Raw genomic sequence first — 27,885 nt, 5'->3', positions numbered from 1 at the left:
CTAGCCGGTCAAGGCGAGTTTACTGCCCCCAGTGGTTGATACATGTGTGATTTCAAACCAAAACCTGTTCCCTACTGTATAATATTAGAACTCACTTGCCGTTACCACCGGTAGCCACAAGGGTTGCCAAATCACCCAGGACTGAGGGAATAGTTTTCACTCACTTTCCGCATAGATGAGAATTTTGATAAATGTCTGTATGGTAAATGTGGATCTTAGTTTGGCACAGTGTTAAGAAATACACCTGTAAACTTCGCTAACTAGCACATTAAACCATGTTTCTTCAATTTGAACACAAGCAGAAATGTAAAAAATAGTGGTTTTACAGGAAGTCTGCTTTCTTTCTGCTCCCAGTTTTTATGCTAGGCTAAGCTAATTGTCTTAATACACTTTCTATCAATATATCTGTGGCCAGATGATCGGTAGTAGTCAAGCACAACACAGATATGACAATGCATCTGCTCGTTGCATGTTTAATCACAGCCTCAGTACTTTGAATATGGCTGCCAGAGAAAGCTACATCTACTTATTATCACTGTAACTCCTCAAGGCCCCCAACCTAATTTCTCCTTCCCAAATTAGCATTTCTACAATAGAATTCACTGACACTGTAAACACTGACGTCTGCTGTGCAGGTGGATGGGGAGGAAAGGGAGTACAGCGAGGATGGCTGTATGAAGGAGCCTTCAGGGCCCCCTTTGGCTGTGGCTGTCCCAGAATCAGCCCTAAAGATAAGCCACACATCACCTGACATCCCGCTGGAGACCCAGACCAAGGTGGAAAAAAACCAGGTCCACACTCTGGCCAGGGACAGAGTCCAGAGACAGATTACTGAGCCTACCTCATCTGTACGGTAAGTACACATCAATCCCTGAAACGACTATCCAACTTTTGGTGTTGGAAGGTTAAAGACAGACACACACAGTCACACAAACGTTTAGACCTCTGGGCTCAGAGATAATTCGACAGCATATAAAACATAAGGCTTATTTAAGGTGATTTGAATGATCTTGACATGCCCAATTTTGCGTTATAGGCACAACTCCATCCGTCGTCAGATGAATTTGTCCAATCCGGACTTCAATCCTGCTCAGTTCCAGCGCCAGGAGTCTCTGTCTGGTTTGGGCCGAATCAAACCAGAACTCTACAAGCAGCGCTCTGTGGAAGCAGAAGACGGCCGTCGCACTGACGCTTGTGGCCGTCTCAGCTTCGTCCTGAAGTTTGACTTTGACCTTGAGCAGCTGATTGTGAAGATCCACAAGGCCCAGGACCTTCCTGCCAAGGACTTCTCAGGGACCTCAGATCCTTACGTCAAGATCTATCTGCTGCCTGACCGCAAAACCAAGCACCAAACCAAGGTGCACCGCAAGACACTCAACCCAGTGTTCGATGAGGTGTTTCTCTTTCCTGTAGCATACGCAGAGTTGTCGAGCCGTAAGCTGCACTTCAGCGTCTACGACTTTGACAGGTTCTCTCGCCACGATTTAATCGGTCAAGTGGTGGTGGACAACTTCCTGGATCTTGCCGACTTTCCTCGGGAGACAAAGCTGTGCCGGGACATACAATATGTCACCTCGGTGAGATACCAATTTTTCTCAATTTTATTTATAATTATAGCACTATCTGATTTTTTCTTCTCATTCACAACACTGATGATATACTTCTTAGTATAGGTTTGCATTTGTTACTGTCAGTGCCATGACAGGTTGTTAATTACAAGCAGCTGACCACAATGCTGTAGCATGTTTGTAGTTGGATGCATTTGAAGTTCTGTCAGACCAGCAGTATCTATACCAGCCTAAATCCCATGTCTTTTCTTTAGTGTGGCTAGAATATGCTCAAACAATCAAGAGGAGCAAAAAAACCCTGTAAAATCCTGCTACTAAAGCAGAGGGAGAAAGATATATTAATGGACGTAACTCATTTCCTCTCCAAGTGGAACTCATCTGTGGTTTCAAGTGGCAGAGACATAAAAATATACTTAGACGCAGTTAATGTTTAATGAAAGCAGTAGGAAACACGTGGGGGTAGTGACCCAGATCTACACTGATATAAGACTGGGGTTGGTTTGACAGAGATACAGCGACACTGTCTATTCTACATTATTCACTTGGATAAATCTACAGCATTGGTACACTGAGTTACTCAGTAAGGAAGTTAGATCATCCTGCCAGGGAATTCCTCATGGTTCCCCTGTCTTGTTGAGTGATGATGGCAGCCTGGTGTGGCTCAGTTTGGGATGGAAACACTTTTTTTCTGGTGTCAGTGGGCAGTATGCAATGCTCAGAAGCATGAGTAGGTTGAGTAGGTTCAGCAGAAAACATAGCGAATGACAACCATTAACAGCTCCATAATCAGATTTGTAATCTGTGGAGTTATGCAGTTATGCAAGAAACAGCGGGGAGACAATGGCACTGCCTCACATAAATTTAATACTACAAAAACAGGTCAAGACTTGTATGAGTCTTTCAGTAGTCACGTAAAGTCATGACAGGGGTTCATGTTAAGGCATGTGTCTCCTCAGCACTTTTGTGGTGTTTATTTTGTACCTGTCATTTCCGAAGAGCTCTTACAATGCTCTTTCTGAGGACCATCATGAGCACTCTTGACTGCTAATTTGATCAATGTTTCTTGTGCTTTTTCTTTGTTGTACTGCTTGGATGGAGGAATGAAAACAGCTATATTTGTCCTTGTGAAAAGAATTCTGTCCTCAGACCAGGTATAGGCGAGCAATACTATTCCCTGATATTATGACAACTAAAACGTGTAGTTGGTGCACACAATCTAATATATGCTTATTGCATGTGCTTTTTAATCTATAGGTATCTATAGAGTGTCTGTAGGCCTGAACTGTGGTTTAAATGATTTTGCAGTTAGACATTAGACAGTTACTGTATAGTGTCTGTGTCTCTGGTTGATGGCCAAAGTATATTCATTTTGGTGTAAGCCCAACAAATTACATTCATATTACTGTTTTTCAAAAATTCCAAATGGCAGAAAGTGCGTCAAGATGAACTTTTATGGCCCAAGAGACTCTTTGTATAGCACATTGAGCTACACTTAAAGAGTGAGGGACATGTCTTTTCCAAAATTGAATCTTTGGGCCTTACAGTGCCACCATCTGGCTGACTGGACTTGCATGTCATTTGCACTTATTTGGCTGAGTTACATGTTGCTCATGGCAATTTGAGCAGTCATGGCTGGGACATTTTTCTATTTTCTATCTAATATCACCACTCAATCATTATAACCCTAAACTTAAAGATGTTTTCAATACATTTACATATGAATCAATACAAGCACACACACACACACACACACATACACACACACACACACACACACACACATTTATAGGGGGGTTAGGGTTAGATAGGTTACACACACACACACACACACACACACACACACATATATATATATACACACACACACATACAGAATGTGATGATTTGTAAAACACTGAAGACAACACTGAAACTGAGAAAATTCATTGTTTTTGAAAATGATATCCTCATTTAGAAGTTGATGTCAACAGCGCATTCAGTGGCAACAAAAGACAGGAAAAGGTGTGAAATGCAATAATAAAACACCTGGTGGAGCATTCACAGTCAATTAGGTTAACTGGCAGCAGGTTAGTGACATGATGTGGTATAAAAAAAGAGCATCCCAGAGAGGTTGAGTCTTTCTGAAGTAAAGATGAGGAGGGGTTCACCACTCTCAGATGGACTGCACTGACAAATAATGCAACTGTTTCAGAGTAATGTTTGTCAGCATAAAATTGCTAAATGATTTTGAGATTGCCTACAGTACATAATGTCATTAAAAGGTCCAGAGAAACTGAAGAAATCTCTGTACACAAAGAACAAGGCCAAAAACTAATATTGGATGGTTGTGATCTTCAGGCCCTCAGACATCACTGCATTGAAAACAGACACAATTCTGTGGTGGACATCACTGTATGGGCTCATTCACACAGTTCATTGCTGCATCCACAAATGCAAACTGAAACTCTTCCATGCAAAGAGGAAAGTGTACATAAACCAGATCCAGAAACGCCACTGCCTTCTCTGGCCCTAAGCTCATTTAAGATGGACTGAGGCGTGTTGGCATCAAATTCATTTTCAAAAACAATGACATTGCAAATTTTCAACCTTAAGTATGTTGTCTTTGTGCTATTTTCAATTAAATTTGGGGTTTCAGTGTTTTGCAAATCATCACATTCTGTTTCTAATATATATCTACGCTTTTTTTTATGCTAAGAAACCCATGAAAATTGTATCAAAAGACTAGAAACTAGGAATATCAGAAAGAATGCTCCAGGAACCTGCCCCTGGTGTCTGGAGTATGGCCACTACTCCACTACTAGCCTGATTTTTGAGAGAGACTTTGAAACACTGATGGCACAGCTGCTCCTCATCAAGTAATTAAGTTCAAAGCCAGAAAATAATTGTTAGCAGGGCCAGCACAACGCCAGCTCTGACCTGTTACTGCATCGTTAACTACAGCCCTGCTAAGAGCTGGTGGGATAACACTCCCACCTCCTAACACACACAGGTACTCATGCACACATGCACACGCACACACGCACGCACACACACACACACACACACACACACACACACACACACACACACACACACACAGATCTTGTTGGTTCACAAATATTATTTTAACTCCATCCAACAGAGTTCCCAGCTAAATAAGGTCAGTTTACAGTAAATGGGTTAGAACCTCCTCTGAGGCATCCAACTTGTGGACTATAGCTGTCCTGTCTCCTGCGTCCATGCCTGAGGAGTCCAATTTCTAAAAATAATCCCTTATTAATCATCAGTTTACTCAACACAGACAGCTATCAGCAATGCAAACTACTGGACTTTTCCAGCTGGGGATATTTGTTTACCTTGAGCAACTTCTGGATACTTAATCTTTGAAAACGAGAGAATATACAGTCATCACTAATTCACTTATGTTTAATGTAAGATACATCTTTTTTTTTTTTTTTTTTGGTTATTTATAACAGATTAGGACTTTGCAATCTATTTGTGAACACATTGAAACCATAATTTCTAAACTGTAGTTTGTAACATTTATCCAGTTTATTGTAAATTGATTTCTCTCTAACCCCCAAATTAGCCATCCATAAAGGTTCCCTAAGTGGGGGGAACGATCATTATTTGGTTCTTCTCCACTCTGGAGCGTTAACTCTGATTTGTACTCTACTAAATACAAAGAAAGACACTCAGAAAACCGCTCACGCTTCCTGGTATTTTTCCACACACTAACGTCTCGTACCTAGAAGTCTGGCAACATGTGCGCTGATGCCTTCAAGGTACCATTACCATAGGAAATTCCTTCATCACATCTCCCCCTCAAAGACATATTTTGAAACAGTATCATAACACGACTTTAACACTTAAATCTGGCTATAATGTCTTTTTTCTCTGAACAGTTTTTTCCTTTTAACAGTTTTTTATTTCAAGTTAGCTTATCCCTCTCACATTTTTTTTGTGTCTGTCCTTTTTCCTGACAAGGAAGACTGTCCTCACAAGTCCAGCTGAGGGGATCTGTACCTTATACCCTTGACCCGTGTCCACCACATAAGATTGTGGAACTGGCTCACAATACCTGGTGTTGTCACTGTTTCTCATTGTCCACTTTCATGAGAACAGTGACTCTGTCAGCTCTCCTCTTCCTTTCATAAGCTGTCCTTACTGGATGAACCGTCTCACTACCTGCAGTTGGGGGTCTGTAGCTGTGTGTTCTCTGATCTTTTGCATGCTCTGTGGTGTAGCTGGGATGTGGCAGCACCATGTCTGACTGAGAGCCTGGACCAACAAATCATGTGTCTGCAGGCCTCATTCTATAGGCTTTAGGCAGTGTCAGAAATGGCTTTTCACTTAGGACAGCCACATCTGTGCCTGTATCTCTGTGACGTTGTCCAGTACTTTGGTACGACACACTACGCATTTCTTTGTATCACAGTGTTGGGTGCCACACCTACCACAGTTCTAGAAAATTTTAGGGGCTCTTCTTGTTTCTTGTGCTTTCTTTGCCGTGTTTTTCTCTTCCCCCTTTCCCAACATTAATGTTACCTGTAGCTCTGCTGGGTTGAACTAGAGCCTAATTTGTTTCCTAACTTTCTTGGACTGGCGCACTTGCTGGATGAACTTGTGCTAGCTTCAAGTGTGTGGTGAGCTGATACTTCTGAGACAACTCCTTATCTCTGATACCCACAACCAGTCTGTCACTGATCTGTTCATCCCCTTTGTCACAGTTTGAACCTGCTAGCTCCAATAGTGTCACATCAGTCAACTCTTTCCTGCTGCCACTCTCTGTTTCATCTGCTCACCTGCTCAGCCCACAACCTTCACCATCTATCCACGCCCACCTGTTCAATCACTGAACACACACCTGCAATTCATCACCTATTCAGTGCAGTTTTTTTTTTACACAACTTATTTAGAACCAACAACAGTGAAAGTGCAGAGACTTGAGTGAATGCATACATTCCTAATATACTAATGTATACAATTTCAAATGAACATACTTGCATATTACAACAATTAAAGCTACAGTAGGTAACATGTATAAAAGTAATTTTTTTGTCATATTTGCTAAAAATGTCCCTATGCCGAGACAGCAGTACATGAAACATGTAACATGTAAACAAAAAAAATGGCTCCATTGGTCCCACCTACCACTCCTACTGCGTTTTGAAAGAATCCACCACGCCTGACTCAAAACATCCAATCAGAGTCAGAGGAGCGCCTGAGGGAGTGTCTGACACCTGTCAATCACTACTCACACACGCTGTGAACCGCCCCCTCCCTCCGCTCATGCTGGCGGCTGCCGCTTAGTCAAACAGCTCTGTGAGCGGCGTCAGGAGGTTAGTGAAAGCGATGGTGGAGCAACAGCCACCTGCAAAGGAGAAACCGCGCTTACTGCCGCTGCCAACAACAGCATATACAGCTAAGACAACAAATAACCAGAAAGCTAATATGGTGATTGTTACAGTAACACTCCGCAGCGCGTACAGTATTGTTAGCAACTGTGATGTAGCGGCTGGGCAGATTTAGCTTGTTTCTGATGCTGAGGCTAACGTTACTGGTTGTCATGGCAGCCGTGCAGACACTGCAGGGAGGAGGGGCTTGGAGGCAGGGCATGAGTGCAGCAGAGAGGGAGGGGGAGTAACGTGGAACTTTTGTCCGTTCAAATTTTCAGGCTAAGTCTGCTCTCTTCTCGATCTTACCTACTGCAGCCTTAAGGAACATGTGAAATGTTAACCTGCATCCTTCAAAAGAAAATGCTATTCACAACACAACAAGTTCACACTACTACACATTATGTGTTTCTGTTTGTGTTCAAGTCCCAGCAATGTGCATCTGAATGGGGAGTCTAAATACATGTCTAAATGTGAAGTTTCTTCTCTCTCTCCCTCTCAGCATCCCTAGCAGAACTAGGTTACCTCCCTTGGGATTACAGGGAGGGACCCTGTGCTGGTCCAGTCTCCAGTCTGTGTGCATTAATCATGGCTTCAGGCACAAGCCGAGCCTCTAGCCATCCCTGGCCATATGCACTGGACTGTAATGTACACATATTTTTTGAGCTGCATACTTATAGAAAAATTAATTGTGTTCCCCCAGTGGAGTGTACATTATCAGTCATAGGACACAACCCTATAATGGCAGAACTTGTTGACACATACTCTTACTTAAACACATTTTTAGTGTTTAGTTTTAAAATTGACACATCCTTTTTGTGTATGTTAATAAACTCCAAGCTCAGGTTTGCAGATGCAAGACTCTTCTTCCATGTGGAGGAACACAAGAGTTTACAGTATTGGGGGAAAAAAATCAGGGGTCCACATGCTATACATATTGAGATGATCAGTATCCAAGCATAGTCGTTCCAGGCTATCCAGCTGCTTGAGGAATGCAGAATTTAATGTTTTTTTTACAGCATCTGGACAGTGCAAAAGGTGTATGTTTGGCAAAATTGAATATATATATTTTTATTGTAAAATGTGGCTTTGATAACTGGGCTAATTGGTAATCTTTTAAAGAAAACACCCCTTTCAAACCTGCCAGTGAGTTGTGGGGTTCAGAGGGTTAAGAGTGAAGTTGCAGTCCGCTGAAGTTTGGGCGCTGCTCTTTGATGGATTGGAGGGGATCATAAAAAACACCTTACAACTTGACAGAGACTCCACTGAGACAGAATTAATGTGCTGAAGGCAAACAGAAAAATGCTTGGCAGTGTCCTGTGTGTATGACTTGGTCCAAATACTAAACGCAAGAAATCTAGATTGCTGGTAAGAGCCAGTTATCTTGCAAAGCAAACTGTGTCTCTATCTCCCAAATGTAATTGTGTACAACTAATTGCATTTCATTTTCACAACTGAAAAAGGCATTGAAACGACGGTCATCCTCAGTCGTGGACCCAACTGCTGCCTCAGTAGCAGCAAAACTTTCAGTTCAGTTGAAAAATCGCTCCTCTTCATAACGTAAGGGACACATCCAACATTGTTCTGATTTTCAGTGTATACCTTTCTCTCGTAATTTCATATAAATTAACCACGTAAGAACTTTCATTCACCTCATTCATTGCAGTTTTCGCTTCCGGCCCTCTGTCTGAATTTAATGTCACGTGACTGCAAACATCATATCATCCAAGCACATTTGTCTTCACAGCATTTCCAGTTGAACATGTTTGTACTTGTAATGACACTCAAGATTGACCTTTTTCAGCTTATCCCCACAAACTAATTGGCTCGCCTTTTACTCCAACAAACAAAAATGAGCACGTGTCAATTTCTCTTGGAAAGCATGACATCTCCAAAGCCACTTAGATTTTGATAGTCGCTATGATGCACTGATGTAATATGAAATGTATGTGCGTGTTGTGTTCAGGTACTACTCGGACGAATGTGTTTAGTCTACTATTCTGTTATTTTCTTCATCACTGAAACTTTTTTTGTTTTGTTTTGTTTATGAATTGCCTTGGTGGTTGGATCAAACAGTCTCGTGTATACAGCCTGGAGGCCAGAGGTTCACCACCCCTGGCTTAGAATTAGTTTTTTATACAAAGGGAGGGTCTTCTTTAACAAAGCCTGCCATGTTTCAACAGTAGCCCGGAAAGGACACACCAAACACAAGCTCCACAAAGTGCTTTTTGCATTTTTTTTAAGTTTAACAGCTACCATAGGTTCTCCTACACTCTTGGAAAAGAAAGGGTGTGGACTGCAAGTCTGAAGTCTCCATTCTGTACTTTACCAACTCACACTGTGAGTAATCATGTCACCCTGAGACTAGAGTCACATATTTTGCAAAGGATGCCCAGTTGAATTTCACTATGCTTTTGGATATCTATTATTATTTAGATGCATGTTCCTGCCTTGGATCTCATAAGCAAGATTTTTCTGCAGACAATGAAGAGCTCAGAGACATTGTAACCTGCAACTCCTGCAGGGCCAGTTAATACTGTTGACTGCAGTCTGGTTGGCCTGTGCCCAGGGCCTTGATAAATGGGGTCAGCATGTGTGTGTGTATATATATGTGTGTGTGTGTGTGTGTGTGTGTGTGTGTGTGTGGTTAATTCGGTAAGCAAGGCTCCTATTTCCCAACAATGAAAAATGGTACAATATCACAGGCACTTGTCCTCCCATTTGCCCTTATTCACTGAGTGAGAAATATGACTCTCTGGATGCTCATGGTAAACTGAGTCAGTGGGAGATCCCAAACATGCTGTATTAAGTGTATAGCATTTTTCTAAAATGTGCTTCCCAAAACCTCTAACTCTCACTAAGTAACTCATTTCAAAGAGAACCTGGATAGCCTAAGCTAACTGCCTTCTGGCTGTAGCTTGAAGGAGGGTGGTAGGGATCATCTGACGCATACTTCCCAAACTTACCTTAAGATGCTAAAACAAACCTTAAGATGCTAAACACATTCAATAATTATTATGACATCCGTCAAAGTGTAGAAGCTGATCGCCACTTTTTAGCAGTGGATTGGTTTGTTTAAAGTAATTAAGCCAACATCTGGAAACAATCTGGCAATAATTTAATGCTGTGCTATGTGTAGGATCAGCGAGCAACTTATGATACGCTCTACATCACTTTTCTAAGCTATTTTGGTTCAAATGTCTATATACAGTATATAAAAAAATAAATGCACAGTGAAATTGATGAGAAACCACTTGACTTTTAAATTTGGAGTATTTAAACATTTTGTTTGAAAGCTGCAATATATTCAGTCTGATGTCCTTATACTACATTACAAATCAGCTAACAACACAGTTTGTGTATAACTGCCTCACTCTTCCTTACTGAGAGCTTTGAAGGATCCTGTAGCCTAACCTGATTCTGCCAGGGTATGTTCATCTATACCGCCTCAGCAGTGATTTATTTACTTCCACCATGTTCAACCAGGCAGATATAGTGTACTGTTGATTGGCCATTGTGTAACAGGATCTCTCAGCATTTAAGTGAGCTGAGCAAAATCTCATGCCTGCTTTTTGTCCTCATACTGTTCAACTGAGTCAGCTCATTTCAGTTTTTTTGTTATTTAAACTCTTTGCAGTTTTATTTAGACCACAAACCCACTGTATATCTTATATATATGTGCATGAGGCTGTGGGTGCATTTGTTGTTGTTGTGCTAAACAAATTATTTTCTTTTTTATTAATTAAACCAACCCCTATGGCTAACTCCACCTCCATCAGTTCTGAAAATAAGAGGGAAATGAAAACTTCTGTCTTATGTCATCTTGGGCTTTAATACAGTAAATGTTATAAATAAAGGCTGCACTTCAAACTGGTTTGTAGATACTAACATCTGCCAAATGCATTATGGGAACTACAGGAACCAATGTTTTCAGAGCTTGACCCATACTAGAGATGACAGTCACAGTGTCTTTTCGCCTGCAGCTTCAGTTTTGACCAGTCTTTTTTAAATAAGCCTCCCTAACTTTGTGCAATACCAAATTGCTAAATAACATGATTAACTCAGTATAATCCTGCAGATAAAGAAGTCTGTTCCTGTAGAAATTGAGATCTTTATCAGCCTCTTAAACACATTTGACAATGTTTGAAGCCAGGTTGGTTTTCTCAAGTGGATTGGTGCACCACAGGAGCAAGAGGCTGCTGCAGCTCAGAAACTGGACACTACTGCAGCATAGGCGCAGGTGTTGGCCAGATCACCGACTAGAAAGCAGGAACAGAAGTGATGTCTGCTGACCCAGTGTTGAAAAGACATCAGGCTTACGAACTGAGATGTCAGCCAACTCAGACTCAGAAATCAGAGAGACGTCATCCTGGACGCTGGGCAGAGGGACCTCTATCGCACTGGACAGCTTAGAGGTACAAGGAGCTGGGCAGCTCAGAGGTACTCCTTCAGCGGAGGCCACGCTTCCCTCTGGAGGGATCCCCAGAAGCTGGCTCCAGGGCAGGATCGGGATGTTTGGTTTGGTAGTTCCAAAAGGACCCAAATGCTGAACACTGAGGCAGGAAGGTTGAAGAACAAAAAGTAAGGTTTAATAACCAAAGCTGAATCCAGACAAATAAAACAGGCAGGGAAGAACTGCAAAGACAGGCAGGGACAAAATCCCCCAAAACAAAGAAGAAATACAGATTACCAAAATAACAATGGAGTGGCATGTACAGACAGGAAACAAATGCAGGGAAAGGGAGCAAACACTGACCTGACAACTGAGAGACTGACCAGGGACAGCTGAAACCAATCCACAATCATAAGGGTGGGAAAGAGACAATGTCAGGAAGTAAAACAAATCACAACACATGAAAAGAAACTCTTTCAGTATAAAACGGGAAATAACTAAACTCAGGAGAGGAGATGGGATGCATGAGTAGATTCATCAGGATTTCTGGGAAATCTCGCTGTCATAAAGTGTCTGCCATGGTCTTTGTTTAAATTATCACTTAATTTTATAGTCACACGTGTTAAACAGAGCACTTTCAAGAAGCTGTGCGCACACACACTCACACACAGTGAAATACAAAAATAGGAGGAGGAAGAAAGATTGAGAAAGAGAGGAGAGATCAAGTTAGGTTGAAGCCTGTTATTATTAAAACAAAGCAAGAAAGAGGTTTGTAGATAACGCCTGGCTGCTCCTGAGGGAGGGAAGGTGCTAGTATTATAATTGGAGAAGATGGACTGTCCACACACACTCTCTGCTTTATTGGGGTGCTTTAGAGCACCGGTCTAATTTCATTGGCTGAGCACAAGTGACCATAATCCTGACCGCAGGCTTGATTTGAGTGCTCATAAGAGTAGTGAGTGGCACTCTGTAGTCTGAAAACTGAAATGTGCTGATTGAGTGTGTGTGTGTGTGTGTGTGTGTGTGTGGGAGAAGGATATCACATTTTCTGTGGAGAGCTAAAGAATTTGCTGCTTGTTTGTGCAAGTGCCTGCCTGTTTGTGTATATCAGTGTGTGAATTCCTGCAAAATTCATATGTGTGTTTCACCTTGGAGACATCATAAGCTGTGCATTATTAACGCCCAAGGCTCAACGTAACAATGATGATGCAGTGTCAGTGCTGGATTCTGTCTCAGCAACTTGTGTGATGAATTAAGTCATCGCTCAGTCAGAATGTCATGGATCCTGGACAACCGCTTGTGTGTGTGTGTGTGTGTGTGTGTGTGTGTGTGTGTGTGTGTGTGTGTGTGTGTGCATATCATGCGAGTATATGTGTTTTTATGTGCTTGCAGGCATGTAGATACTGACATCCGTGATGAATCAGCTCATTTTGTTCAATTTGATTTTCAGTGATTTTGAGCACAACACCCAGAGCAGTAACATCCTAATGTGTATGTATGTGCGTGCCTGAGTGCTGCCAGTACAGACTGGTTAATCTTCATCAGCATCAGAAGGAGCACATATAGACGTTTAAACGATCCAATGATTTTCCAGTATAACCACGACGTCTGACCTTTAACTGGGCTTTCTAGCTAATTGGTTATTTGTGACAAAGACTAAGTGCAAAATCACTAACATCCTGTGCATTAATCACTGATTGGACAGCATGCATTAAGACACATCAAATAGTTGTGTTAACCTGCCATGCAACTGTATCAGTGGGGACATAAACAGCTGAATTCAGTTTAGCAAGAGAGAGTTTTTATTCTATTAGAATAAGAGCTGTAATTGATTGTAATGATTTGCCCTTTGCAGATGAAAAGAAGAAACAGCTGGAACCACATGTGCATGTTCTTTTTAAATCCCAAGTGATTACGTATCCAAAATTGTGTACAAATTCCTGTTTTGTAACAGGAAACTCTGGCAGCCTCATGTGTGGGAGAAAGCATAAAAGTAGAAATCAGTTTCCTCTCAAAGAAACCTTGCAAGAGCTCGTCTCATAAACACACGACTCATTCTCACGCCATCACACGTTATTTTCAGATGTGTTAATTGGGTAAAGAGCCTGGCATGTGCACAACTGTGTGTGCGTTGTGAAAGCAGGGATTTTCTCTGAGTAAAACAGGAGTTCATGGCAAATTCCATAAGTGTATCCAAATATGCAAAACCAGGTTGCGTGTCATTTAAATGTTCAGGACATGACATTCCAATAACAGTAACATGCTAATTAATCATGAGTCATACTGTAGCTGCACGCTGCAGATGTGATTAAAAAGGTCTCACAGACATGATCCATGTATGAGGTGCAAAACCTTGTGTAACATATTCTAATGTGCCTTCTGTTGAATCTACCCATTGATTTCCAGGGATTTGACTCAACTGTTACTTAACCTTTATTAAACATGAACTTACTTTGTTTTCATTGATTAACTGTAATTGTTTTTCCTCAAGCTTAACATTAGAAATCCAATGTCTAACACTCCTTGCTATCTGGAAAGCCAAGTGCTTTGGTTTCAGCGGAGATTTCGATTTTTTTTTTTGATTTTTTTTAAAATTTTTTTACTACTAGTAGCACTACAGAGCAATGTTTCTGCAAGGGAGTACCTGATTTGTTAGTCCATTGGTCCATAGGGGTCAGCCCCCCCTAAAAGGCCACAAGATAAAACTTAGTTGATTTATATTTCTTTTTCAAACTTTTTTTTTATGATGCTTAGCATGGAGATCACTTAGAACTCTGAGGTGATTCTTCAAATCACAGCTTGCCTTTTAAAATGCTGGCAATAGGAGAATGAGAAACACTAATACGAAGATGAAATATATTTCTTTTCAGGACAATGTGGACCTGGGAGAGCTGATGTTCTCATTGTGCTATCTCCCCACCGCTGGCAGGCTCACCATCACCATGATCAAAGCCAGAAATCTCAAAGCTATGGACATCACTGGAGCTTCAGGTGGGTGCTGACTGACAATGCAATGTTTCCACTGAGAGGTAGGGTAGTCAAATATATACATAAGGTGTATAGTGCTCTATTGTTGGTCAATGTTTTATTTTCTTCCATGGCTTTCAATGCCAATACATTCTGGATTTCTGTTGAACGAGCCATGTTACCTTTCTCCAGATCCATATGTGAAAGTGTCCCTGATGTGTGATGGCCGGAGGCTAAAGAAGAGGAAGACATCAACCAAGCGTAACACTCTGAACCCAGTGTACAATGAAGCCATTGTGTTTGATGTTCCTCCTGAGAACATAGACCAGATCAGCCTGCTCATAGCTGTCATGGACTATGATCGGTTAGTATATTACCTCCATACAGTGTATCAGTTTCATCTACATACATTAGGCTGTGATGGAACATTTTGAAGTCTCTGTGTGTTGTTCTTCCTGTCCTTCAGGGTCGGACATAATGAAGTGATCGGGGTGTGCAGGGTAGGCAATGAGGCCGAGAGTCTGGGCCGAGATCACTGGAGTGAGATGCTGACATATCCCCGGAAACCCATTGCACACTGGCACCCACTCATAGAGGTACCGGCTGCTTTGTGTATTGGTACAATACATTTCTGTAGATGTAAACCGGGGTTCCTTAATATCACTCTTACAAAGCAAACACACACAAATGAAGCAGTCCTACATCATGATACTTTTCATGCAATCACCTACCATGAGAAACAAGAGAAAAGAGATAAAACATGAATAATTCAGGAAAACAAGACCACGAGTCCACAGCCATGCTAGCATCTTTATGAGCACAGCGGTGCTTTGAGCTAAATGACAATGTCAACATGCCAACATGATCACAATAACAATGTCAACATGCTGATGTTCAGCAGGCAGGCCTAAAATCCTTACCATGCTCAAAATCTTAGTTTAATGTGTTACCATGCTAATATTTGCTAATTAGCACTAAACACAAAGTACTGCTGACACTGATGGCGATGTCACATTTGGTCATTAAACCAAGTATTAGCCAAATTCAAAATTGGACCTGCTAATGGTGCTCTATTAAGAGTGCACCATCATCATAAAATTACAATTCATCTTGGGGTGAACCTGAATGTCTCAACCAAATTTCATGGCAATCCATTCTATGGTCATTGAGACATTTCACATAAATATCAACCTCATGATGGCACCAGACGAAAAGTCAGGCAGATCACCAAAGTCAGGAGGATTCACCGTCTGGTGATCTTGAATGTCAGTACAAAAATCTTATAGTTGCCTAATGGACAAAACCAACCGACCATTCACGGCTGATGTCTGCACAAATAAAACCGACCACTTTCTGATGCAGTAGAGGTGGAGAGCTTTTGATGTTTGATGATTTGTTCAGCAACTGAAATAGATTAGGTTAAACATAAAGATGTTCAGATTGATTATTGGGCAAAAAAGCGCAATATTCAAGTAAAAACATACAGACTCTTGAAAGAGTCTTTATTCAAAGCAGAAATAACAGCAGAAATACAAATAAAGAGAATCTAAATTAGTCATATTGAGGTACAGTAAAAAAAAAAAAAAAAAGAAATAAAACAATTACATAACAGAAATACTGCATAACCCTCATGTATACTTGACATGTTTTTCTGTGATTGCCACAACAGAGGCACCTAGCTTAGAGAGAGAGAAACGGAGAGGTGGCTCCATTCACTGATCTGTTTCTATTTCTGAATCTCCAGCCCACACTCATTAAAGAAACAGAGCTCGCTAAAACACATGCTGGACTGATTCATTCTAATTCACGTGGAGTTGTCAAAGCCAAATCTATGGGTATTCAGCTGAAGGGGTCAGAAGATAAAGCGCTTCAAAATGGATCACTGTCGGGGTAAATGCAATGCCTGGCATCAGCTATGACAGGCATTAGCATCTGTCAGATCCTACGTGTTTATTCTCTCTTTTGAAGGAGTTTAAGATTCAGTTCAGGTCTAATAAGAGATGTGTTAGCATGTTTAACATTACTGACTAAATGTAATGGACACTGGCGAGGCTGAAGCCAGCTTGTTAACTATTATGAATTTACATTGGTCGCCAGTACTGGACTGAGGACTGTTGACACGAGCCCTTCTCTAGACATCATTATTTTTACCAGTGGAGGTCTGGTGATTCTCATTATGAGAGGCTAAGGACCCCAGGAATATTATTTCATCTCTAATGACCATGTCTGATTTTCTTCAGCTACTCTAATGACATTTCCATCTAAAATAAGGCCAACTAATGTATAATGAGTATCCATTTAGATTATGTTATCATGGAGATTGACTTCAGTCATGTTTGCAGTTTTCCCCATCTGACACTCATGTTTGACAGTGATGGCTGCCTGTTAAAAAGAAAGGAAGTAAAAACTGCAGTATGAAGTGATAGATTTTTTTCTCCCTGAGATATTTAACCATTTAATGAAAACATCCTGACACTGACATTTCATCTAACAGTGCTAAACAAAAGACACAGACTGACATTTGAGATAGAAAACAAGTATAATAAAGCATGGTAGAATGATGGATACGTGGATGAACAGCTTACTGTGTTCCAAGCGTCACACTGTCGCACATGATGACATACACACAAATAATTCCTCTGGAAAAAAATAGCAAACTGTCATAGCAAGTTGAAATTCTGTTTTCTTACTGATGGGTGGTGCAAGTTGAACATAAACTGCTGAATAGAAACCTGCAGAGCTGTCACCAGGTCTGCTTTGAGGTGCTTTCATAAAGGGCACTGTGTAATCTTCATGGAATAAACCACAAGTCTCCTCCTCTCAGGATACTTTCAGGTTGTCTGTCCATCCGTCCGTACATACGTACCTCCTATTCTGGAGAATGATATCACAGGAATGCCTGAGATTTGAATTTCTTCATATTTGGCACAGCTGTTCCCCTGGACACGAGGATGAATTGACCAAGGTCACTGTGACTTCACAAGACTTCATTCATTCATCTTTACCCGCGCATCCCATTTCGGGGTTGCGGGGGGCTGGAGCCTATCCCAGCTAGCAATGGGCGAGAGGCGGGGTACACCCTGAACCGGTCGCCAGCCGATCGCAGGGCTACATATACAGACACACAGACAGACAACTCACACACTCACACACTCACACTCACACCTATGGACAATTAACCTAACGAGCATGTTTTTGGTCTGTGGGAGGAAGCCGGAGTGCCAGGAGAGAACCCACGCATGCACGGGAAGAACATGCAAACTTCACACAGAAAGGCCCTGCCCGACCCAGGGTTTGAACCAGCAACCTTCTTGCTGTGAGGCACGCGCACTACCTGCTGCGCCACCGTGCCGCCCTTCACAAGACTTGTTTTTGGAATAACTCAAGAATTCATATGTTCTATCTAATCTGGGGTGTCCACCTTGAAGCTGTGCTGATTGTATAGATCTCCTGTGCTGCCGGTTGAAGATGTGTGTGAAGTGTCCATGTTGTGCAATTTGTAGCTTCTTTGCAGCAACATCCATATTTGAATCAAATATGGTCTTTCAGGTGATTGTTGTTGCACCATGTGATCTATCAGTCCTGTGCACCTCGGTAAAAAAAGTGAAGACAGCGTTGTCTGTCAGCATGAATGGTCTGTCCCCTCTTAGTATGTGTGTGTAGTTTTTGTGTTTCAGTCAGGGCTGTGCAGGCAGTAAAAGCTCTTTCTGATGTCTGAGGAACACCTTGAGGGATTTTCTTAAAATCTGGCATGTTCACTTGGACTCAAGGATGAACTGATCAAATTTCGGTGGTCAAAGGTCAAAGGTTAAGGTCACTGTGACCTCAACTGTCGACTTGACTGCTTGACCAGGCACACAACTGCAAGCCGATAATTCTAGTTAGACCATAAGTCCGCATGGTGTTTTTAGCTGGTTGCCTCCTCACAGCAGAATTCTTGCCACTTCTTCCAGTTAACCACTCAGTGTTTTACTGAACATTGCATCAAGCTGCAGAAGTAAATGAAGTGCCAGCTGTCACACTCTGTCTACCACAGGAACTGCAGTATTGGTGAGAGGTCAGTGACCAACAGTGGTGGAGCTAGAAGAGCTCGCTTTCTGTCTCTAGAGCCATTTGTGTTGCACTAACACACACACACACACACACACACACACACACACACACACACACACACACACACACACACGCACACACTGAGGCTCACTCTCCCCTAGCTGTGTCTTATTCTGAAGCCATTAGCAGCAGCACTGGACTACAGCAGCCAGGTCCGAGATCCAGACTAATGGTTTATTTGTGTTTCTTTAAAAGATCCACAGTCCTGAGGGAACCCCCCCACCACCCACCTACACACACACACACACACACACACACACACACACACACACACACACACATATACACACACTTTCTGACACACACATGCCTGCTCACAGTTTTCTTATCCACCTTCAGCTTTTATGGCTTTTCTGAAGTGTTGGAGTTAGCTTCACTGACCCTCTGACCACAGCAGACTGACAGCATTAATAATTAACCAAATTGATGTCTTCAGCCAGGACTGTAAACACACACACACACACACACACACACACACACACACAAGATCAACTTCAACAAACTGCTCTTGAATTCCCCAGAGTCATTTCAAGCCAGTTCTGATGCTATTGAGCGGAAAGCAAAAGAAATGAAAAAAGCAGAAAGCTCAGTTGCCTCCACTTTGTCACATGAATGAGTGGTTGAAGAGAAAGGCACATTGCAGCGCCCGCTCTCAGTGTGTTTGCAAGCCAGCTTTGTACTTATATCCCTGGATTTTCAGTCCCACGGGGCTCGCTCGGGCTAAAACACATGGCCATGGTAACCTGCTCAGTCAGCCTGCATCAGTGAGGGTTGAATTCAGACCAGAGACAAAATAACCAATCAACTCTCAGAAATAAATGACATATTATTTCGACAGAATCCATCTTATTATTCATTCTTAAATAGTTTTCTTTTATTTCTGACAGTACTTCACTATAGCTCATAAAACCTGGCTCCACCAGCCTTTCAGTCTACAACTTCACGACAAATGCAATTCATTCCAATGGAACTCAAGTTCAGTTTTGGTGAATTTTGTCCTGAAAACTTTTGACCAATAGCAAACCATCTTGACAGAGCTCTGAGTGAACAAAGGAAAGCTGTGTTGCACCATTCACCTAACAACACTGGTTGAACAACATCTAGCCACTGAGCCCTGGAACAACAAGTTCCATCTGTACAAACAGATTTTGTAGCCTGTGCATACCACTCATAATCAATCATACGTATACAATGGAAATAAATAACGAGCCATAGAAACCCTGCTAGGTGCAACAAGCAATATTAGGCAGGAATTAAATAACCTTCCACTTGAACAGCAGAATAAAACATCACCAAGCAGACAGCGGAGAGATGTGTAAACAATATTGGTAACATTAACCCATCATAATTAACGTCATCCTTAATTTAAGTGCATTATTGTGTATTTTTGCACTGTTCTCCCTGACACTGGATCAGTGAACGTACATGTTGAACCTGTGTCTTTTCCACTGTCAGCTGAGTACAGAGTGCGTCCTCACTGGACTCTCTGGAGCTCTGCCCTCCTGCAGCCGCAGACACACCTGCAGCTGCAGACAGACAGATAGCTGAGCAGACAGACAGACAGCTGAACAAACACAGCAGCAGCTTCTTCTCTGCTGCAGCCGCCGATTTGACTCCTTCCTTTTGTTCCATCCTCACACAGTTTATCAGGACTTTTCCTCAGACTTTTGTTTTTTCTCTGTAAAGAAACAACTCGAACCCCTGCTCTTTACTGAATGAAATGATGTACAGTCCAGAAAAAAAAGGCCAAAAAGAAACAGAAAGAAGGACTAGCACTAGGTTGTCCTGACTGAATAACACATTAGGCTGTCAGCTTCAGAAGGAAAAGTCCAGGAGTAATTAATAATGTTAGCAATGGCGCTGTTCCATCAAGTGTCCCACCAATAAACAATAAACACGCACTAATCATCATTCAACATAACACAAAGTCACTGAACAGCTTCCATGTGATCATGATATTTCTATTAATAGAAAAATATTTGGAACAATAATAATTCAATGCAACAATCACCAGCTGTCTGACACAGTGTCGGCATGCAGACAGGGGTCTCATCCAAATCGAAGGTCATAGAATTATTTGTATGAACTTGTCATCTGGCACTACAGTTGTGGTGTCAAAGCGCTTGTCAGTGTCAGGTTATATCAAGAAATAATTGCCGTGTTTACATTAAATTTGTTGTAGATATTTTGTTTGCTTTGATTATGAATTCTCATGTTTTGGATGTCCGTTCAAGTGCGAGACATCCAAACTTTCACTTCAAAAGAATATCACTGTATTGCCATTGAATTTACTGAGCACATTCACGCTCATTTTAAGCATAAATATGATTTTGAATGAAATCGTATTTTAACGCTTCAAGAATATCTTCTTCTCTTATTTATGTGGAACTGCGGTGAAAGAGAAAGAGAAATCCTTCATTTGTCACACTACACAGAACATGCACGCACACGCCATGCTTGGTGAAATTCTTCTTCCACTTTTAACCCATCCTGGTAAGTCCTTCCTCCGCGGCAGACCAGGAGCGGTGGGCTGCCCAGTTTCTTTTTCGTCACCATTGGTCAGGTGGTGATCTTCATGCATGGTTTTTTTTTTTAGAGGGCGGTTTCCTCTCAGGTGAACATGGGGAGAACATGCAAGCTCAGACACAACAGAAGGCTAAAAGCTTATGCTCTGTTTTGGCAATACAGCCTGCATAGACATTTTACAGTCTGAAATAGCCATGTCATTATCATGCACACCTGTTCAGCTGCACACACACACACACACACACACACACACACACACACACACACACACACACACACATGCACACCTTTTTTTTAGTGGCACATAGTGGTCTTTACTTTGAAAACATCAGCTGTATGTCAGCTTGGATTTGACACGTAACAACACATTAGAACTCCATCCTGATGATATTTTCTGCCTAAGTTTATTTCTTAAAAATGGTAATCTAAAATCTTCTCGTGGAGGTCATGGAGCTCAAGACAGCCCTTGGCTTCTTTTCCAGGAACATTTTCACTGCTTTTAAATTTAAGCTCTACAATGCGAACTTTGAAATGCGAGTGATTACCAGAATGTGTAATTACCAGAATGTGTGCAAATAAAATGCATAATTTCCAGCACTGGTGTCAAGATGTTGTCAAAATTGTGTTTTATAGGCATCACATGTTCCGGTGAAGGCTGCAGTAAAAAGCCCAGAACTCCCTGCCAACTTCTTGGCAGCCTTAGAGCCTTACCAGGCTGCTCACAGCGCTGACCATAGGTTGTACCCCAGTAACTGATTACTTACAGTGTAATTATGTGATTCATGAGGTGTGTGGTTTTGTTCTTTAACTGAAGACTATGAGATTTACTCTCATCCCTTCGGGCAAAAATGTATATATTAAATAAAAATCTAAATTACATCATGTAGCGTAAATCTACACGGATGCTAAAGAACATTTAGTATCTTTTAGTGATAAAAGAATTATTGAGATTCATGGAAGATGAACATATGAACGCTGAGGGCCAAGGAAGGCAGGAGGGCTAAGCCACTTTATCAATATATGTATGACCTGCTTTCACAGATTAGTCAAGGCACCGACCTGCAACTGACCTGTTTAAGAGCCAATATTCCACCATATGGACTTCATCAACCACTCACACAGGGAACAAGGACAGTGCCAGGCTGATACATATGTTTCATTAACTAGGCCTATATAAAAGGAAAGTACAAGGCAGAGCTTGTCAAAGTCTGGAGCTCAGTCTGCATGTGGACCGAACAGCAGGTCAATCTGGACTCAGCCTATAACTCAGTCAGCGTCAACTGGCGGCTCGTGGCCCACTTCTGGACCCCAGAATTTTAATGACTTCAGAAAACGTTAACGTCTACACTGCTCACCAGTGGAAGAAGCCCAGTCCACTCTATTCTGTGAACACACCATCAAACCATTCCCTGGAGCTGACAGCAATGCACTGGCCAGACAACAGGGTGTAACTGACAGCTGACAGAGAATCACTCTCTGTTGGTCTGAGGTGTCTTGATTTTTTTAACTTCACTGGCCAATTTTATTGCATCTCAAAACAGTATTTTTCTTTGCTTCCTGGGATCCTGAAGAGGAGTTTTATTTTGTTGAAATTTTACAACTCTGATTCAAAAATGGCCAATAAAACAGAAATAAAACAGAATGTGATCATTTGCTAATCCCTTTTCACATATACCTAATTGAAAGCAGTACAAAGACAATATATTTAATGTTTTACCTCATTAACTTCATTGATTTTTAAAATATATTTAACTACTGAGTATTTGTGATAGCTGGGAGGAGTGTAAATCTCCTCTCTGCAAATGAAGTAATTTCCTGTAACAACATCATATCCTTTAAGGCAAAGTATGCTACAATAAACCTTAAGTTTTGTTTCACTCCCGTTAGAAACTAACCTGATTGTCTTTCTCCGCCTCCCTCTTTCCTCTCCTCCGTCTGTGTCGTGGACCAGTGGGTCGGACAGGGAGCAGCAGGGAGTGGAAGTCAAGGAGGATCCACCAACTCCCTGAAGACACCACCATCGCCATGACCACACACACACACACACACACACACACACACACAATGTTTTCATCACTTGTGGGGACATTACATAGACTCACATTCATTTCCTGGAGACTTACCCTAACCCTAACCCTAACCCTAACCACTAGTTGCATAAACACTATTTGTACTCCACTATTTGTGTAAACAGGTTTTGTCCCCACAACGTGAGTGATACATGGGCACACAAACACACACAAACACACACACACACACACACACACACACACACACACACACACACACACTTGTGGATACACATAGACATACATTCCTTTTCTGTGGGCTTACCCTAACCCTATTCACAAACACTACTTACCTAACCCTAACCTGACCATACGTCTCAACCCTAACATGTAATGATTTATGAACATATTGGTCACCACAAAGTTGTCAGACTCCACACCATGAGTGGCCTCAGTGTGCACACACAGACACACACATGCAGAGCCTCAGGGTGGCAGAATGATGGATGATGGACTGCAGAGAGTCCAAATGTTACGATATACAGCAGAAGGTGTGACTGACAAGTGACTGCAGTAGCAACATCAGCTAAAAGCCATTACACAAACTGGTGTTTCATTAGATTGAACAAGGCTTTTAGCGTGCTAAGGCTGCTGCAAAGCTAATCCACACTTTTTACTTCCTCTTGTGTTTCACAACCAAAAAAAAAAAAAAAAAAAAAACTTAACTACATTCCAACTGATTTACTACAGTGCTTTCATTTTTCATTTTGACTTGTTACTGACAGTATTAACAGTTTGAGATTATCAAACAGCTCAAGCTTTTTTTTAGCCTGTTGCAGTTTGTGGACCAAATCATACATTTTTAGACCAATGTGTGAAGCTGTAACTTGTGATTTGTGTGAGTGATCAGCTATCATAGATAAAGTAAGAGTTAGAGACAGGCGAGGTTGCAGAATTAGAAATGACAGAGACATTCCAACAAAGTTCCATCTTTTTTCAACATTTCTTTAGCCGTTGTGTCAAACATTGAAACTGTTCATCCATAAAGTGTTGCCCAAACTCTGTGGCAGCCACAGCGGAATTGAACAAGGGAGTGTAAACCTTAGTTTCACAGCTATGGGCAAGTTTCTCAGAAACTTCTCATAAAGATGGAAACAAAAGAGGATTTGCGCCAAGAATGTGCAGAGCAGCTGACAGAGGAAACGAAGTGTTTTATTAACTGCATGTTAAATCGTCATACTTAGTTAACAGGGTGTGGTCAAAATAAAAGAAATGCAGATGTGGGTGGTGGCATGTTTTTCTGGCAAAAGGGCAGCCTGCCGATCAGTCGTGTCACTGCTAATCTCTAAGTACACTGCTGATCATTTTTAGTTCTTCTGAGTTGATTCTGAGTTAAAGCATGACTCTGGTTTCTTACTAAAAAGTAAATTGTTGCTGCATGGGGGGGGTGGGGGGGTGGTAAACATAAATCACATGAGACAGCAGTGTAAAGCATCACTGTGGCAGACAATACAAAGAGAGAGCAACACAAACTCCACAGAGACTGAAGCCCACAAACACACACAGGTACAATAATGTTAACCATATCCTTCAAGAGGTCATCCTTAACTGTATTGCTTATGGCCAGTGAATACATGTAGAACAGCTATCTTCACCTCTGTGGACACTTTGCTGAAACTGCAGACACACAAACCTCCTCTCTGCTTCAGCTGCTGATTTGGCTTTTTTCTTCAGTTCAGCTCTCACATCTTCTCTCAGGACTTTCCATGTAACTTTGGTTCTTACTCTTTGTTCTTACGTACAAGAGTCAATTTAATTTGATACTTCCAACCTCAGATTCTCACAGCATTAGGACACCAAAACAACAACAACAACAGTGCTCTTACACTGAAAGCCGACGTGGCACCAAGTTTTATGCGTTTTAGTTAGGGTTAGGGTTAGTCTCTTTGAGGTACTTTAATTAAACACAGCTTAATTTTAACATAATTATGGCTTTGTAATAATTACAATTTTGACATAGGACAGCACCAAAAGATGATGTAATGGACTAGCTTGATTTTGAACTTAAAGCATTCTAAAGTTTTAATGGCAAACATGTAAGCAAACATTTGTCTATTTACACACCCAGCAGACATGGAGCAACATTAGCATCAATTTGGAGTCATGTTTCTGGCCACCTGATGACTAAAAGACCAATACTCTCTTGCCTTTTAGCTCTGTTTTTAGTCTCCACCCGCTCTCGAGGGAAATGTTTGCTCTGAAGCTGCTGAGTGCTCTTGTGGTTCAGATATTCTTGCTAAACTGTTTGCTTGTTTTTCTGCCCCATGTGAGCAGACTTTGGTTTTCCAGATCTCAGGAAATACTCTGAAGTAATATAAACTATGGACAAATCTAAGAAAATAAAACCGAGTTAGAGAAAACGAACAACAGAATTTTCACTTGATGACTGCAGGATGCCCGCAGGTGTGGAATCTTGAGAAAGCCTTGTTTTGTGGCTTCTGAACACCATTCTTATCAAACTAGTGGGTAAGTACTTGTGCCTTGAGGGGCTGTAATCGTAAAAAGCTGCCATTTAGAAAGATGTCCAACAAATAATGAAGATAATCGCTCAGATTCATGTTGTCAATATTAATTATTCTTTCCTTTGCCATGAAATGAGTGACTGGATTCCCATTCTGGAAACACACTTGCAGCAGCCCTGTCGTACTGTAATGGGACTTAATGTTTTTTTTTCCCCCCTTGATTTAGACCACACCCTGTGGTTGTTTTGATAAGTCAGTGTTTGTTTTTTGCAGATTAATATCAGTATTGTTTACGTCTTTGTATTGGACGCTGTCACAAATAACAATGACAATTTCCTGTATTTGTAGGTACAATGCATGCATCATTTTTCTGTGAGTCATTTTTAAATTTCTCCTCTGTTGTGAGATACTAATTAAACTGTAAACACAAGATGTATTATGAACCTAAGTCAGACTGTGTAAATTGTCTATTCAGATGTTATTAATAAATATTTCTATATATAGCATGGATTGATTTATGGGGTGTGTGAGAGACACAGAGAAAATTTTTCACTGAGAGTCATAGAGAGTCATTGAATGAAACACACACACACACACACACACACACACACACACACACACACACACACACACTTCCCCCTCACGTCTGTTTTTCCCACCTCACACCTGCACTGTGAGCGCTCCCAAAAGACCGCTGTGATTGAAAGACCTATGAAGAGCTTTTGACAACACACACACACTTTCTGTGGCAGACATACACACCTACAATGAGGCCAGCACAGAGATAGGACCTTTTTTGTGGTTGAGTTACTGAAAGGCAAAATTGTCCATGTGTCTGTGAGTTTGTATTAGGATGATGGTCCTAGGACACTTGGGAGCTGCTCTCTGAATACGGAAGGAACACAAGGAGACATTGTGTTTGGGTCTTTTTGGCCACCCACCACATATAAGTCCAATATTCACTCTGCTTTAAGCTCATCTTTGGTCTTTGGTCAACTCCTTAAGGGAAATACCTTTCACCTTAACTCTTAAATGCCTCACTGTGGTCTTCTGTTTGGTGCTGGGTAGGAAGTGTTTTCATCGGAGCTTTTTAACTTCATACAGCTTCAAACATCTGCTGCAGCTGGGGAAAAAAAGCGTGATGACAATGGTGATAGAAAAGTTGTGGGTCATGAAACCAAGGTCTCTCTGTGAATTTGTCACTACAAGTGAAACGTTTCACATTACACATAATCATTTGATGCATTCTTTATATAACAATAGTGATTACAGCTTTAAGCCCGACGTTTCTCCATCCAGACTGTATAAAGCTCCCTCAAACCCTGGTTATACGTAAATGTACTTGGGCGGTGGTGTTTCTTTTCCTCGTGTTCTGCAGCTGCCTGTGTCACTTCTGGACTGTGCATATGCAGGTGTTTCATTTCCAGACTCTCAGATCCAGTTTTACCAGCAGCTGTAGCACAATCTGCCAGCTACAATCATAACATCATCAAGATTCTCCAGGCGGCATTTACATTTTCTACAATGGTAACCTACTTTCCACAGTAAGTCAAGGTAAGATCATTAATTTCTTTGTTGTGAAGATCTCTCTCCAGCACCAGGCTGATTAATGCTGCTGCCTGCTGCTCTGCATGTGTGACTCCTGGTGGTGAGATTTTTGTCAAACCTTTATCACGCTGCTTCCTATTTTGACCTCACTTTGTCCTACTTGATTCCTGTGCAGACCCACGTGCTTCAGCATTAAAGCATCTGCATGCTTCAAAGTGCTTGTCGGATGGTTGAACAGTGTCTGAAACCCGCTTCCCCGAAACTTCAAGATAATACGCTTAAAGATAAAACATTGTGTTTTTCTGCTGTAACACTGCAAAGTTTAGCATGTCTGGCTAACTAGCTTACTACCTACAGTGGTAACTATACACTACAGTACTCTCAAGCCCAAGAGTTAGCATATTGTTAAGTAACTACATTAGACTGTGGGGTCCGGATGTAAAAAAAGAAAAAAAAAAAAACATGTTCACAACTAGCACATGCACTGTATTGAATTTTCTCCGCAGTGTGAGGGCCATACCTTAATATTACGCCTGTTAGAGATTACAGTAATATTAGCAGCTCTGTCTTGCTCTGAAATTGATTTGGGAAACAATAAAAGCAAAACTTATTTGTTGCTTTTCAAAGTATGGCCTTTGACAAGTCAACAAGTCAGAACAAAAGAACTGCACAATTATGTTCTTTTTTTTTTTATATAATTATTTACCATAATACTGGCACTTAATAGTTAGCTACTGTGCAATATAAGAGCAATACTGCTCTTTGAACTATGATAGGTCACTAGCACTAATTAGAAATTGAAAGGACAGGTACCTCCACATCACTGCATAGACAGCTTGTGAGGTGCAGCAACAGAGTTAGCAA

At 41.4% G+C, this 27,885-nt stretch overlaps 1 protein-coding gene across 1 annotated transcript in view; it reads left to right on the top strand.

Moving 5' to 3' along the window:
* syt9b (synaptotagmin IXb) overlaps positions 1-23,650 on the top strand; it is a 44,091-nt gene extending 20,441 nt beyond the window's left edge. Inside the window, exons 3-8 of the mRNA XM_076733702.1 lie at positions 636-853; positions 1,037-1,577; positions 14,207-14,327; positions 14,496-14,667; positions 14,770-14,899; positions 22,894-23,650. Coding sequence (XP_076589817.1) covers positions 636-853; positions 1,037-1,577; positions 14,207-14,327; positions 14,496-14,667; positions 14,770-14,899; positions 22,894-22,971 — 1,260 coding nt within the window. The 3' untranslated portion in view covers positions 22,972-23,650. The remainder of the gene's footprint in view (positions 1-635; positions 854-1,036; positions 1,578-14,206; positions 14,328-14,495; positions 14,668-14,769; positions 14,900-22,893) is intronic.
* The last annotated feature ends 4,235 nt before the right edge of the window (positions 23,651-27,885 follow it).

The sequence above is a fragment of the Chaetodon auriga genome, chromosome 6 (genome assembly GCF_051107435.1).
Source record: "Chaetodon auriga isolate fChaAug3 chromosome 6, fChaAug3.hap1, whole genome shotgun sequence".
Lineage (NCBI taxonomy): Eukaryota > Metazoa > Chordata > Actinopteri > Chaetodontiformes > Chaetodontidae > Chaetodon > Chaetodon auriga.
Note: the sequence above shows the minus strand (reverse complement) of the source record. Positions and strands in the feature narration are given on the sequence as shown.